General features: G+C 41.3%; 1 protein-coding gene across 1 annotated transcript in view; it reads right to left on the reverse strand.

Moving 5' to 3' along the window:
* The window catches only part of Panx1 (pannexin 1), a 48118-nt gene that overhangs the window by 12350 nt on the left and 21411 nt on the right, over window positions 1-14357 (reverse strand). Inside the window, exon 2 of the mRNA XM_090343036.1 lies at window positions 12973-13112. Coding sequence (XP_090199162.1) covers window positions 12973-13112 — 140 coding nt within the window. The remainder of the gene's footprint in view (window positions 1-12972; window positions 13113-14357) is intronic.

The following is a 14357-nucleotide window of genomic DNA, read 5'->3' on the forward strand; positions in this document are numbered from 1 at the left end:
AAACATGTCTACAATGAAAACTTCCCCAAATCTTGGGAAATAAAATGGTCATTCAGGTACAGGTGGCTATTAGACCCTGAAGACAAGACCAGAAGAGAAAATATGCGAGACATATTGTACTTAAAGCATTAGGTACACAAAACAAGGAAAAATATTAAAAACTGGTAAGAAAAATGAGAGGAAAGTTAGGGAAGGGATTCAATATTATTCATAGTCTTAATTCTTCAACCAAAAGACACAGACTTGCACACTAGGCTAAGAAATGAATCCTACAACTTGCTGCCAACAAAAACTACACTTTACTGACAAACACAGGTTGCAATTGTAAGAATGGAAAAGCATTCTATAAGCACCTAGAAAACAGGAGTAGCAATATTCATATCTGACAAAGCAGACTTGAAATAAAAGCTAAGAGCAAAGAAGTTACTTCATGTTGATAAAAGGATACCAAAAGGCAGTGACAGCTGGTAAGCTATACATATCCTGCATCAGAACACCCAATTTCATAAAGCAGTACCACTGAACATAAAAGCACAATTGACTACAACACAATAGTACCGGCCTACTTTCATATACCACTTTTACCAATATACAGGTCATCTAGACCAAAACCAGAACATTAAAAAGGAAACTTCAGAATTAGAAGCTACTATTGATCAAATTAAGAACTTAAGAGGGTCAGAGTAGAGACCATAAGAGTCATAGTGTGATGAGTGGTGGAAAGGAGCACAGTTGAAACTGTAACCAAAAGGAAGAGGCATTTCGCTCCCAGAAAAGCCTCAAGGAAAGGTAGTGCAGGCTACAGTAGTGGCCATGAGATAGGGCTTTTTTAAAAAAATTATATTTTATTTTTATTATTATTATTTTTGCCAGTCCTGGGCTTGAGCTCAGGGTCTGAGCACTGTCCTTGGACTTTCTCAAGGCTAGAGCTCTACCACTTGAGCCTCAGCACCACTTCAGGCTTTTTCTTTGTATGTGGTACTGAGGAATCAAACCCAGGTCTTTGTGCATGCTAGGCAAGCACTCTACCACTAGGCCAAACTCCTGGCCCCATGAGATAAGGCTTTAAAGGAGACATGTAAGTAGTTTAGATAACAAGGACTGTTTCTTATTTAGGGCTGGTGACATTCTTGGGAAACACATAGAGTGAATATGTCACTCTAATGGTATGTGAAACTGCCCATTCCATGGAATTACTAATACTTTCCATCATATAAGTTATTTCCATGTCTCTTTTATAATAAATTGATGGTTTCTAAAAACAAACAAAAAGAGCTTAATAAGACATGTACAGCCTATTTCACCCAATAGCTTCAGATTACGAGTCCTTGTTAGGAGCTTATCAAACTTTCTACAAAATAAACCATACTTCAGAACATAAAGCAAGTCTTAACAAAAAGATTTCCTGTACATTATCACAACATAATGGAATAAAATCAAGAAAAAAAGAAAAACCACAGAAAACTCAAACACAGGAAGAATGAAGAATTCACATTTGGATGATGAAATAAAAGAGAAATACAGCATCCCAGGATGAATCAAATGAATCAAAATGAAAACACAACTTACTAGAACCGCTGGGACACAGCATAAGCAGTATGGGGAGTAAATCTATATATTCGATTGCCTACATTTTAAAAAAAAACTGAGAGATCTCAAACAAATAAAGCTCTAAGAAAAACAAGGTCAAGTTAAACCCCAAAGCAGTAGATAGAAAGAAACCATAAAGATTAAGGCAGAAATGACCAAATTGGAGTACAAAGAATCAGTGAAATAATAAACAAGACTGAGAAATTCTTAAAATAACCACAAAAAGGAAGAGGAATGGCTAACGAAATCAGAGGTGAGAAAGGAGATATTGCAGCAAATACAAGTAAAATTCAGAGCATCACATTAGGTAATACTTTGAAACCGTACATTCTAATGAACTGGAAAATTTAAAAGAAATGGATAAACTTTTAAGTACAAAGGAGCTACAAAAACTAAACCAATAAGAGATAAATGACACAAACAGATGCATAACAAGCAATGACGCTGACAACAATGAGCTTCATTGATGAACTATAAATGCTGAACTTAAATTTCTTGATGATAATAGATGAAAAAATTCTCTTGAAAACAAAAAAATTGTAAATTAAAAAATACCAAACAGCGTGATCAAACTGGTTTCATTCCCAGAATACAAGGATAGATCAAGATACACAAATCAGAACAGAAACAAGGGGGAAAATAACTTGATTATCTCAAGACAGGAACAAAAAAAAAAATCACTCAGAAAAACCATCATCCATTATGATAAAAACCTTAAGAAACTAGGAATAGAAAAAACATACTTCAACATAATACAAATTTATATAATAAACTTACTGCCTACATCTACTAAATGGGGAGAATAAATCATTTCCTCTAAAGTCACAAATGATATAGTGCTTGGAGTTCCAAGCTAAAGTGACAGGAAATAGAAAGAAATAAAAGGGATATAGAAAGAAATAAAAGGGATATAAACAGAGAAAGAACAGCTAAAATTATATCCACAGATAATAAAAGATTCTAATGATGCTGCCAAAAAAATAGATCTAATAAACACTTTCAGGAAATCAGTAGGATACAGAAAGCTTTTCCATATCCCAACAAGCTGAGAAACAATCTCATTCACAATAGCCTCCATATGTAAGTTTTAAAATTAAGAAACTGAGGGGCTGGGATGGAGCTCAGTGACAAAGTACTTGCTAGCAGTACAATGCCCTGGGTTTGATCCTCAGTACAAAAAAAAAAAAAAAAAAGACAAAAAAAATTTTTTTCAAAAGGAATAAACTAAATTAAAAAGGAGAATGACATCTTTAAAAAATTGAAAATCTTTAAAGACAGAAATTGAAAGCTGATAATCAGCAAAATACAAGTGTTAGATACCAACAAACCAAGATAGAAATAGAAAAGCAAGTCCTAAAATTCATATGAAAACATAAAAAGACCCTGCACAGCCAAAGAAATCCTGAGGAAAAAGAGCAACACCTACTAATATCACAATATCTGACTTGTAATTACAGAATCATAATAATGAAAGCAGCATGGTACTGATGCAAAATCATTCACAATGAACAATGGAATCAAGTGGAAGAAAGACACCTATAGAACTAAGCCATTTGAGTTTTGACAAAGGCACTAAAAACATACTTTGGAAAAAGACAGCCTTTTATAAATAGTGTTGGGAAAACTGAATATGCAAATATAGAATACTGAAACTAGACACTCACCTCCTAGACTCATCAAAAATCAATTCAAAATGACTCAAAAATCTTAAATGTAGGACCTGGGACTTTGAAACTACTAGAGAAAAACAACGAAGTTGCATAAATTACACCTTCCTGAACAGAACTCCAATTATTCAGGAAATAAGAGCAAGAACTGATAAATTCCAAAGCTAAAAAGCTTCCAGGACATCAAAAGAAAGGACCAGAATGATGAAACAACACAGCTAACAAAATGGAAGTCTTTGCAAGCTATTCATCAGAAAAAGGATTAATATCCATACTGCATTAAAAAAAACTAAACCTGATGAATCAAGAAGTTTTCATAGATGAGAGCAAACGTGGCTGGCCAGTGGCTCATGGCTGTAACTCTAACTAGTCACTATGTTTATTTACATCAGGACCACGGTCTGAAGCCCGCCCAAGCAGAAGAGTCTCAGGAACTCTACCTCCAAACAACTAGCCAAATGCCAGACTAGAGGCATGGCTTAAGCAGTAAAGCACCAGCCATGAGCAAGCAAGCCAGGTGAGAGTGTGAGGCCCCTGAGTTCAAGCCATGGTACTGGCGGGCACACACATGTACATGCCTACACACACATACTATATTAGAGGAGGTGAATTTATATATTATGCACACGTATGGAAAGATCACAGTAATATCCTTTTGTGAATTTATACTACTAAACTTAATTTTAAAAAATAAAATGTGATACACACACACTGAGTAGAGTATTATTTGGCCATATACAAGAATGAATTTATATCATTAGCTGGAAAAATAATAGAGCCAGACATTATCAAGTTAAAGTGAAATAAGCCAGACAGAAAAAGACAAATATGTATTTTTTTCACAGGTAGGATTAATTTCTCCAAAAAGGGTGGGAGACAAGCAAGCTGAGTATGGGGTCCAAGCAGTAGAGTGTATGTCTAGCAAGCACAAAGTCTCAAATTCAAACTCTATTACTTCAAGAAGAAAAAAAAAAGGACACAAATGAAAGAATGACATAAATGTACAATGGAAACTGCTTGGGTGTGCGAAACAGAAGGAAAGAGCAGAGAAAGTAAATAAAGAGGTTAATTATATAGGATTGGAGTACTTTTCACTCATTTAATGAAATGGGGAGGGAAGGAAGGAAAAAGGGAAGGAAGGAAAGAAAGTAGGAAGGGAGGGAAAGAAATGGAAAGAGGGATGAAGGAAAAGAGGGAAAGCAATCTTAAATACAGAAGTTCAAGAGTGAATAACCACACAAGAAAGGTGATGCTCCTCTGTGCGTCTTTCAGAAGACAGACACAGACACAGACACACACACACACACACACACACACACACACTCACGCACACGCGCGACAAGTGACTTAAATTCTTCACCAATGGGCAGTGGGATGGCACCTGAAGAGAGACTCTAAGACAGCGAATGATAGCCAAGAGAAGCAGAGTCCTCACTGGTTTCTACCTTCTCTTTCAGAAGACCATGTGATTGCCTGGTGAGCAAAGGTTTCTTGCAAAAGGCCAGGCTTTGGAAACCTGTGTCTTTGCAGCACCTAAGTCTGCCCACTGTAGTGTGAAAAGTTACCCAGGATGTGTAAACAAATAACAAGGTTCTGTTCCAATAAAATTTTTGCTAACCAAAAAAGGCAGGTGTGGGAGGTGTGCTGAATTTGACCTAAGAATCATATCATAGTTTATCAATTGAAGGATTGACAAACTAGAAATTCAGGTGTGTAGGTTCCCCCCACCCCCAGGCCTCCCAAATCAGCCTACAGTTCCACAGGATGTCCACGTGATCAGCATGCACACAGAATGTCTTGGTCAACACCTGCAGTCCCCTCACTGGCCTCAAATAAGGCTAGAAAGTCCTAGGAAGATGGTAACAACCATGTTCTGGGTTTTCACTCCAAAGGTTCCAACCCCCTGGTAGAGATGGGGCTCAGGAAATTCCACACTAAGACAGCAGGGCTAAATGGCTGCAGCAGAAACCCGGCTCACAAAGCTGTAATGCTGCTGGTTTGACAGCTTTGGGACTACTCCCACTAGATTCTGACGAATCTACCTAAGAGATAAAGATTTGCCCACTTTAAGATATTGTTTTATACTTCTTGGGTTTTCCAGTTTTCTATTTCAGAGAAACCTCACAATTACCTATATTCTGAACTTTAAAAAAGGTCCACACACACACACACACACACGCATGCACACATGCACACGCCTGTGGTTCATGCCCCAAATTTCCTAGCTACTCTGATGATCAGGGTTCAGAGTTAGCTTTAGTAGGTAAATCTGGAATACCCTTATTTACAATTAACTAAAAAAAAAAAGCCTGGCTCAAGCTGTGGAGTACCAGCAACCAGGAGAGCAGAATGAGCTCTAAGCCCTGAGTTCAAGTTCCAGTACCCCAGATAAAGAAAAGCAAAATAAAACCAAAAAGGGCAAATAATCAAGCAGTCCTTGGGTGCCACCTACTGGTCACTGGATACACTCACACCTTAGCAAAGAACACATCTATTCCCAGCCTTCCAGAGGTCCTAAGTGAATGGAGTGGGAGCAAATGGAACAGGGGGGAAAGTGAATGGGAATAACAACCCTACTGATTATACTGTGCTGCAAACTGCCTACACTAATACTTATTCTACCAAATAACATTTTCAGGGGAAGCTGTCTCCTACTTTTGAATCCAGCAATGGCAACAGAATTAAGTATTTACTCTATGCCTCTAATCTCAGACCATTAGTCAGAATGCCCTTGGAGAATTAAAAATGGTTATGCATTGAACATACCTGCTACTTCCTTTCTCTCCTCCCTTCCTGGTATATCCTCCTGTTTCTATATCTTGAGTTCTGGAATTCCAACAGTCTACCATTACACCTGGGCATCCATTCCTGAGGGGTATGTGAAGAACTCGACTTGGACACATTCTCTTGCCTGCATGGGACTTTCAGATTTGGACATAAACCCAGCAGAATTGAAATGAGTAATTACCATCATCAACAGTGACTTTAGGAAAGGGCACATGCTCCGGGAGAGTACCACCAATGTCGTGGGCCAGGAAGGGTACCACAAGTCTTCTGAATGGCTAGCACTCCGTTCTCAGCACTTGCATGCCTCCAGGCAGGATAGAACCCCTCTCTTCACATCTTATTCACATCTTCTACCATCTTATTATTGGAAGCCTGTCTCTGACCCACCTGGCCTTTAACGCAATTTGACTTAGCAAGAACCCTCAGCCTACAGGTTCAAAGGGCATTCTAGATGGGAATGGCACGTGAGCGGACACAGTAACCAGACAGAGGGAGGACAGACATTGGAGACAGCTCTTATACTGACGGAGGAGGGTGTGCTGGAGATGAGCCAGAGCTAAGGCCATGGATATCAATTGCCAATCACAACAAAACTACCTATGACAGAAATGAGCAGGAGATGAAGAAGGTGGGAATGAAGGCAGGGGAGCCCTGGGGGACACTGCCGGAGTGCAGGGCGAGGAACAGCGGCTGATGACAGCTGATGGACTGCTCTTCCCAAGAGCAATCTGAAGAAGCAGGAGGACTGCAGACCCATTCAAGATGGAGCTGAGGAGCTTGACGGCTACGGAAGGTCCACAGTGAAAAGCTTAGTCTGCAGTGTGGCATTTCTGGTAGGGTGGACTTTGAAGACTAATGCCTAGTAGAAGGTTTGTAGCTCGCTGGGGGACTGGAGGTGCATGCCTTTTCCAATATGTCTCCCTGTTGTTAGCTTAAGATGTGAGGTGTCTGTTCCAACATCTGCTCCCAACATGGCTCTGTATCATCTTGGCTTTAAAACACCTGAAGCTCAAGACTAAAGCTGTCTTTATTTCCCTAAGGTATCTGGGTCAGGTGTGTTGTTCGAGTGACACAAAGTGGCTGATACAGTGACTGACAACATGAGAGGTTGAAGGAGAAAAAGCCAAAATGACTCTCAGATTTCTGGTTGATCAACAGGGTGGCTGGTAGTGTGGCTCACTGACCTGGAAGTCACAGCAGGATGTGAGGTTGGCTTGTTTCATGGGTACAGTGTTGGTCTGGGAAGAGGAAGGAGCTCAAGAGATAGATGTGGTCATGGTAATCCATCATGATTGTTGGCTGATACAAAACTATCTATCTAAAAATAGTTTAACAGGTAAACTTTATGTTGCATATATTTTTAGAAAAAAAAAAAAACAGGAAGACTGAAAAAGACCGGTACAGAAAATGAAAGAGCATAAAAAACAAAGGAGCTGTGATTGCCAACTCTCTCCTGGTTAAGAAAGCCACATTACTGTACTCAGAAACTGACATGCTGAATTGAAACTTCTTTATACAACTACTTAAAATAAATAAAATGAAAATAACCTTAAAAAAAAAACACAACTGGGCATGGTGGCTCACGCCTGCAATCCTAGCTACTCAGGAGGCTGAGATCTGAGGATCACCGTTCAAAGCCAGCCCAGGTACTAAAGTCAGTGAGACTCTTCAATTAACCACAAGAAAATCAGAAGTGGCACTTTGGCACCAGGGGTAGGGTGGTAGCCTTGAGCTGAAGAGCTTACGGACAACACCCAGCCCCAAAGTTCAAGCCACTGATCAAAAAACAAAAGAGATTAAAAAAACAAATAGGGACCAGGAGTTTGGCCTAGTGGTAGAGTGCTTGCTGAGCATGCACAAAGACCCAGGTTCAATTCCTTGGTACATAAATAGAAAAAGCTGTATGTGGTGCTGTGGCTCAAGTGTTAGAGCCCTAACCTTGAGAAAGCCCAAGGACAGTGCTCAGGCCCTGAGTTCAAGCCCCAGGAACTAGCTAAGTAAATAAATGTACTAAAAATAAAATGAAATACAAAAATGAAGTGGAAAAAAAATAAGGTTAACTTTTCCAATAAGGCTCAGTGTTCCCTTCTGGGCGACTCTGTTAGCCTCCTAGGGTTATTGCAATCAGATCCCACCGAGCAGAGGGTGCTGCTCAATCAAATTCTTTACTCCCAAACCTTTAGAAGCTACAAGTCCAAAGTCAAGGCACTGGTGAGGCCTTACTCCCTCCAGAGCCTCTTTGATAAGCCTTCCTTGCTCTTGATTCTTCCAGCATTTTGTGACTTGTGGCAACATGTCTCCAAATCCAGGCCTCTGTAGTAAAATAGCTATCCTTTCTATCTGTGTCTTCAAAGCCACGGTCTTCCTTCTCTGTGGCTATACCCAATTTTCTTCTTTGGAATCATATTAGATCAGTGTTACCCTATTCTAGGATGAGGTCATCTTAACCTGCCAGACATCAACAGAACTTTTAGGAGATATACTTCCCCACCAACACCATCCAAATGTAACACTTATCCAAGTCTTATTCCTCATAGCTTTCTTACCCTTGCAGCACCATTTGGAACAGTAATCAGCGTAGGCTGCTTTGAATGCTTTTTAATTACTATTATTTACGGGCTGTTTGACCTTCATTTCATTCATCACAGCTTTCATATTTTCCTCTACACTCCCAACTCTTTCCTTTGTCAGTTCCTATTCCATCTCTCCAGACCTCCCCTCATCTACACTCACTCCCTAGGAAATTCCTCCAGTTCTACACATTCCCTGCAATCTAGCTCCCGACAAATTGCCTTATTTATAGCTCCAATCCACCCGGCCTGCTCCAGAAACCATATCCTACCATGTACTTGCAATATCCACTGAACCACAAAGAGCTACCTGGTTTTCCTCCAATACCTGCTTCCCTGTACTTCCTCAAAGCAATACGTAGTACTTTGGTTATGTCCTAGACTCTGATCTTTCCCTCATCCTCCTACATCCAATCAGCATATCTTTCCATCTAAGACATATGGAGCCTGTCCACTTTGCACCACTTATACTACCACTGAGCTTAGTCGAGGCATGGGTACACTGCTACCACATCTGGCCACACCTTTCATGATGTGCATACTCCATCTCAGCAGAACTGAGTTACTACAATAGCGACCAGCTGCTCTGCAAATGCCAAAAAGACCTTGCTATCTGGCTTTGAGTAAAGTTTGCTGACCCTGGCCTAAAAACTTATATCCTCTTTGCCAATCCTTTAGTGTAATCTAATTGGCAATAAGATATCAATGTTAACAGACGCCAGTAGCTCATGTCTGTAATCCTAGTTACTCAAAAGGCTAAGATCTGAGCCCTGTGGTTCAAAGCCAGCCTACAATGAAAAGTTCATGCAACTCTTACCTCCAATATGCTACCCCCCCCCTCTACCAAAAGAGCTAGAGGCAGAGTTGTGGCTCAAGTGGAAAAGCACAAATCTTGAGCAAAAGAAGCTCAAGGAGGGGCCGGGAGTTTGGCCTAGTGCTAGAGTGCTTGCCTAGCATGCACGAAGACCCGGGTTCAATTCTTCGGTATCCCACATACATAGCAAAAAGCTGGAAGTGGTGCTGAGGCTCAAGTGGTAGAGTGCTAGCCTTGAGAAAGTCCAAGGACAGTGCTCAAACCCTGAGCTCAAGCCCAGGACTGACAAAAAAAAAAAAAAAAGAAGAAGCTCAAGGACAGTGCCCAGGCCTTGAGTTCAAGCCCCAAGACTGGCATTAAAAAAAAAAAAAAAAAAAAAAAGATCATATCAAATATCAAATGTTCCTTTGGGTTTGTTCTTGGCCCTTTTCAGAAATAGCTGCTTTTCTTCTTCCCTTGTGTGCCCTGATCAAAACTCTCCCTCTGGGCCTAGCTAGCATTTCTCTCCCTGCCTCTCCTCTGCACACCATCAGTGAGGATTCACTCTTAGAACCATCAAGTTCATCCTTGCAGGAACCTGCAACAGCTCCCACTATCCAGCACTTAGCCTGCTTAGAGTTCACAGGGCCTCTCTAACCTTGCCTTCTGTATGGGCAGTCAAGACCTGATTACTGCCTAGCCATTTAATCCTTTTCCAGAAAGTGCTATATCCCAAGGCAAGGTCTTTGTGCTTGCTAGGCCCAGATTTCCCAACCATTTTTCTTCTGAGTTTTCTCAGAACTCTCATATTATAAAAGTCTTCTTGGACCACAAAACTCTCCAGTCACTCTTCCATTTATCCAGAAGACAGATCTTCTAAAACAAGGGGGTGAGGAGATTAATTCTGAAGAAGCCTGTCTAGTCATATCATCTGCATTTCCTCACCTTCCATTCGCTCTTCACCCGGACCATCTGGCTGCCACTTCTCTACCAAGTTTCCTCCTGCTAGGATCATGAGTGATTTCATTAGGTGCCTAAGTTTTGTTCTACCCTACCGCAATGGCTTCTCCGAAAGTGCTTGTGACAGAGTTCAGTTTTCTGTCTGGTAACACTTATCGAGTTTCTAGGAAACTCTCCCTTCTCCATCCAGCTTTCCAATCATTCCCTCACTGTGTCATCTTACATGTCTCCTCTTGCCACCAGTGACCTCCTTATAGGCCAGGTCATGTGTGAATTTCTGCTTCCTTCCGTAAGTAAGGCCCTCAATCAGCGAAGAGGAACTCTTGTGTCATTTGGTGTCTTAAGCTCAAAAATTTCCATTCCATTCTTTTGTATAATGTTCAGATCCTGGTGACAGTCTCCATATTATTATTCTTTGAACACATCAGTAATGATTACTTATGATGAATGGCTGACTTGGACCTCTAGTGAGCCTGCTTTTATTTCTGATTCTTCTCTCATACTTGGTACTCCTGGTGAATGCTGAACATAGATATGAAAGAAATCAGATCACAGCTTCACCTTCCTCTAGAAAGGATTCAGTGTCGATCCCAGCAGGTGGGGAGATGAGAGACACTGACAGTGCCAACCCTCCTCGTTTCAGTGGTACTGAAATGAGACAAATCAGGTAATAGTCCTATGAGGGTCAAAAGAATTGTAGATGAACAGTTACTCAGGTCCAAACCAAAAACCTGGGGGTGTTGACCAGGATCCTTTCAACCTGGTAAGACCTCACATTTACTTGGATCCCAGCACTGTGAATCTATCAAGAGCTCTCAGCCATGTGTCTAAGCAAACAAGCTAGACTCCTGCTGTCTCTCATTATACTGCATCACCTCAGGCTCATTACTCACACTGCTAGCAGATACCAGTTTCCTTGACTGGAGAGAGTGTAGGCTGGAACTTACAACCTGGTTCCAGTCTGTTCAGTCAACAGTGGGGTCTTATGACTCCTGGGTATGATCTCTGATGGCTCCTTTATCCTTATATGTAAAACTCGTCTGGATAAAAATCTTTTGAGTTTCTTTTCCCTTCAAAAACTTAATCCTCACTAACATCCCTGTCAATTCCTATATCAGGCAATCCATTTTTCTTCTGTGGCTCCATCAGTGCTTATTAGCCCAGTGACTAGTTACAATTTTATATTTCTGTAATAGCATTCTAACACATGCACTGAAACTATAATAGTGTGGATGAGATTTACAAACAAAGCTATCTGAATTGTGAAACTATGCCTATTTGTGCTGCAGATTCTGATGGTGTGTTGCCCTGGCTACTAAGCCACACAATATTAATGAAGACCTGAACAATGCTAAAGCTGAAAATGAGGGGAGCCTAACCTAAATACATACAGGGATCACTTGAGGTTACCACCAGGCCAAACTGAAGGCTATAAACAAATATGAAGGAAAACAGGCCTAACTCATAACAAACCAAAATTGTTCTCTATAATGTTTCCTGGGTGTTCAGTAGCTGATAAGATAATTAAACAAACTTGGGCCTCTGGGGGCCAGGAGTTTGGCTAGTGGTAGAGTACTTGCCCAGCATGCACAAAGACCTAGGTTCGATTCCTCAGAACCACATACATAGAAAAAAGCCAGAAATGGTGCTTAGGCTCAAGGGGGAGAGCTCTAGCTTTGAGAAAGTCCAAGGACAGTACTCAGGTCCTGAGTTCAAAGTCCAGGATTGGCAAAAAACAACAACAACAAAAACCTAGGCCTTTGGTTTTTTAGAAGTTTGTGTGCTTTTCTCCACAGATGAGAATGCCAAAAGATATAGAAAAGTTTTATTTATTTTCATGAAGGACAAGATAGCCAGGGATTGAAACTGATGACAGGCTGAAATGAAGTTCTAGAAGACCTTTGAATGTAAAAGACTTAATTTCATCTGCACACACTGGCTAATTGTAGTCCCAGCATCTTACCAAATAGTCACTACATACTTCTCTTTCACAATACTTTCAGCCTGTATCTCTTCTCTGTAGGAAACATAACCTAGCAAATGTTGTCTCCTGCATAGTATCTGCTTCCTACCAGAAAGCAAAGGCATCCACTTTCAAAGCTGTGCTGTAGCCAGCACCCCCAGAAAGTCATCACTAGGCTTCTGGGCTTAAGTAATACAGTAGCTGAAAGCATCTCAACTATGTTTGTCCTTACTCTGACCATGAGACCTTGTATGTGACAGAAAAGGCACTGATTGGCTACATAAGGAGCTAAGCATGAATCCTAGCTCCGGCACTAGCTAGCTCTGCTCAGTCTCACCTTGAGATGCACTGAGAGAGAGAGAGAGCTAGGGGTCATGACACAAAAGTGAGGAAAACTTAGAAGGTGCCTGCCATAACGGAGCTCAAATCCAAAGACTATGACTGCCCTATCTGCTACATGGTGTCAGACGAAGTCATCTCTGAAGTTCCTTCTGCTGTTAAGGTTCTGAGGTCTAGGAACGTCCTTGGATCAGCCACACATGTCCGTGCTGCTGAGCACAGCATCTCTCCAGGGTGTTTCCAGGGTCCAACCTTCCTTTCTATAGAAAGCACACAGAAGAGATCTGAAAGCATGAACATTACCTTGTGCAGCCACAGAGGCAGATTTCCAGACTCACTCTGCAAGGAGCCCCTTTGCTGAACCGCAGCCCAGCAGTAAGAATCCACGAAGGCAGCCTGACGCCAGGAGAAAGAACTTGGAGAGAAACAACTTATCTGCGTACCTGAGAAGCAAAACAGATCATTTCAAATGAGTGAAAATGCAGTTCCAGACCCTTCCCACACCACCTTCTACTCTTCATTGGTCATGATTTTAAGGGTCATCTACCAGGAGAGGGGCAGAAGGATGATAACAGTGAGGACAGAACTGAGAGCAACACTGAGTTCATTAAACATGTTAGAGCCATGAGCCAGTGGCACTCGCCTGCAATCCTAACTACTGAGAAAGCTGAGATCTGAGGACTGGTTCAAAGCCAGCCCAGGCACGAAAGTCCATAGACTCTTGTTCTGTTTTGTTTTTTTTGTTTTTTGCCAGACCTGGGCTTGAGCTCAGGGCCTGAGCACTGTCCTTGGACTTTCTCAAGGCTAGAGCTCTACCACGTGAGCCTCAGCACCATTTCCAGCTTTTCTCTATGTATGTGGTACCGAGGAATCGAACCCGGGTCTTCGTACATGCTAGGCAAGCACTCTACCACTAGGCCAAACTCCCGGCCCAGTCCATAGACTCTTATTCACAATTAACTACCAAACAGCCAGAAGTAGAGATGTGGCTCAAGTGACAGAGCACAACTGGAGATTGTACCTAGACCCTGAGTTCAAACACCAGCACCAGCACACACCAGCTAGAAGAGAACTCTTAGAAGAAGTGAACAACCATAGAAAAGAAAAAGAACCAAAGTGCAAATATATGAATAAACAGGAACACAGCCATCTCATTTAGGGAAAGAACTGAAAGTGGATAAGTAAAAAGATGTATCAGTATAGACCTTTTTTTTTTTTTATGAAACTCAACTTTTTGGAACAAAGAAACAAAGAATATTTAGCCTGATGAGGAGAATGCTGAAGAAAACACTGGTAATAGATCACTGGAAGGCAAATCAACTACTTTACATGTTGTCTTAAAAAAAAAAAAAAAGACATAAGCCAAAACTGCAGCCCAGGTTACATATGGAAGGCTTTGTGTCTCCCAACAGTTACAGAGACTGAATGGGAAATGGAAACAGCTGGGTCCTACTTAGGACTAGGATGAATGTGCCCTTCTAAGAACAGACTGTGGGACTTGACTTTCCTCAAACTAAAAGCATCACCCTGAAAATGCTGCCATAACACAGGTCAAACTTACACCTGAAAGCCCCTCCAACACTCCTGATTCACACAGCACGGCAGGAATTGGCCCACCGCTGCGTCCTCTTTGCTCACAGAAGGTGCATGGTCAGAACCAGCTACCCCTGGAAGACCTTGGCCTGGCA

This window comes from Megascapheus bottae, chromosome 12 (assembly GCF_031878675.1).
Source record: "Megascapheus bottae isolate mThoBot1 chromosome 12, mThoBot2.hap1, whole genome shotgun sequence".
Taxonomy (NCBI): Eukaryota; Metazoa; Chordata; class Mammalia; order Rodentia; family Geomyidae; genus Megascapheus; species Megascapheus bottae.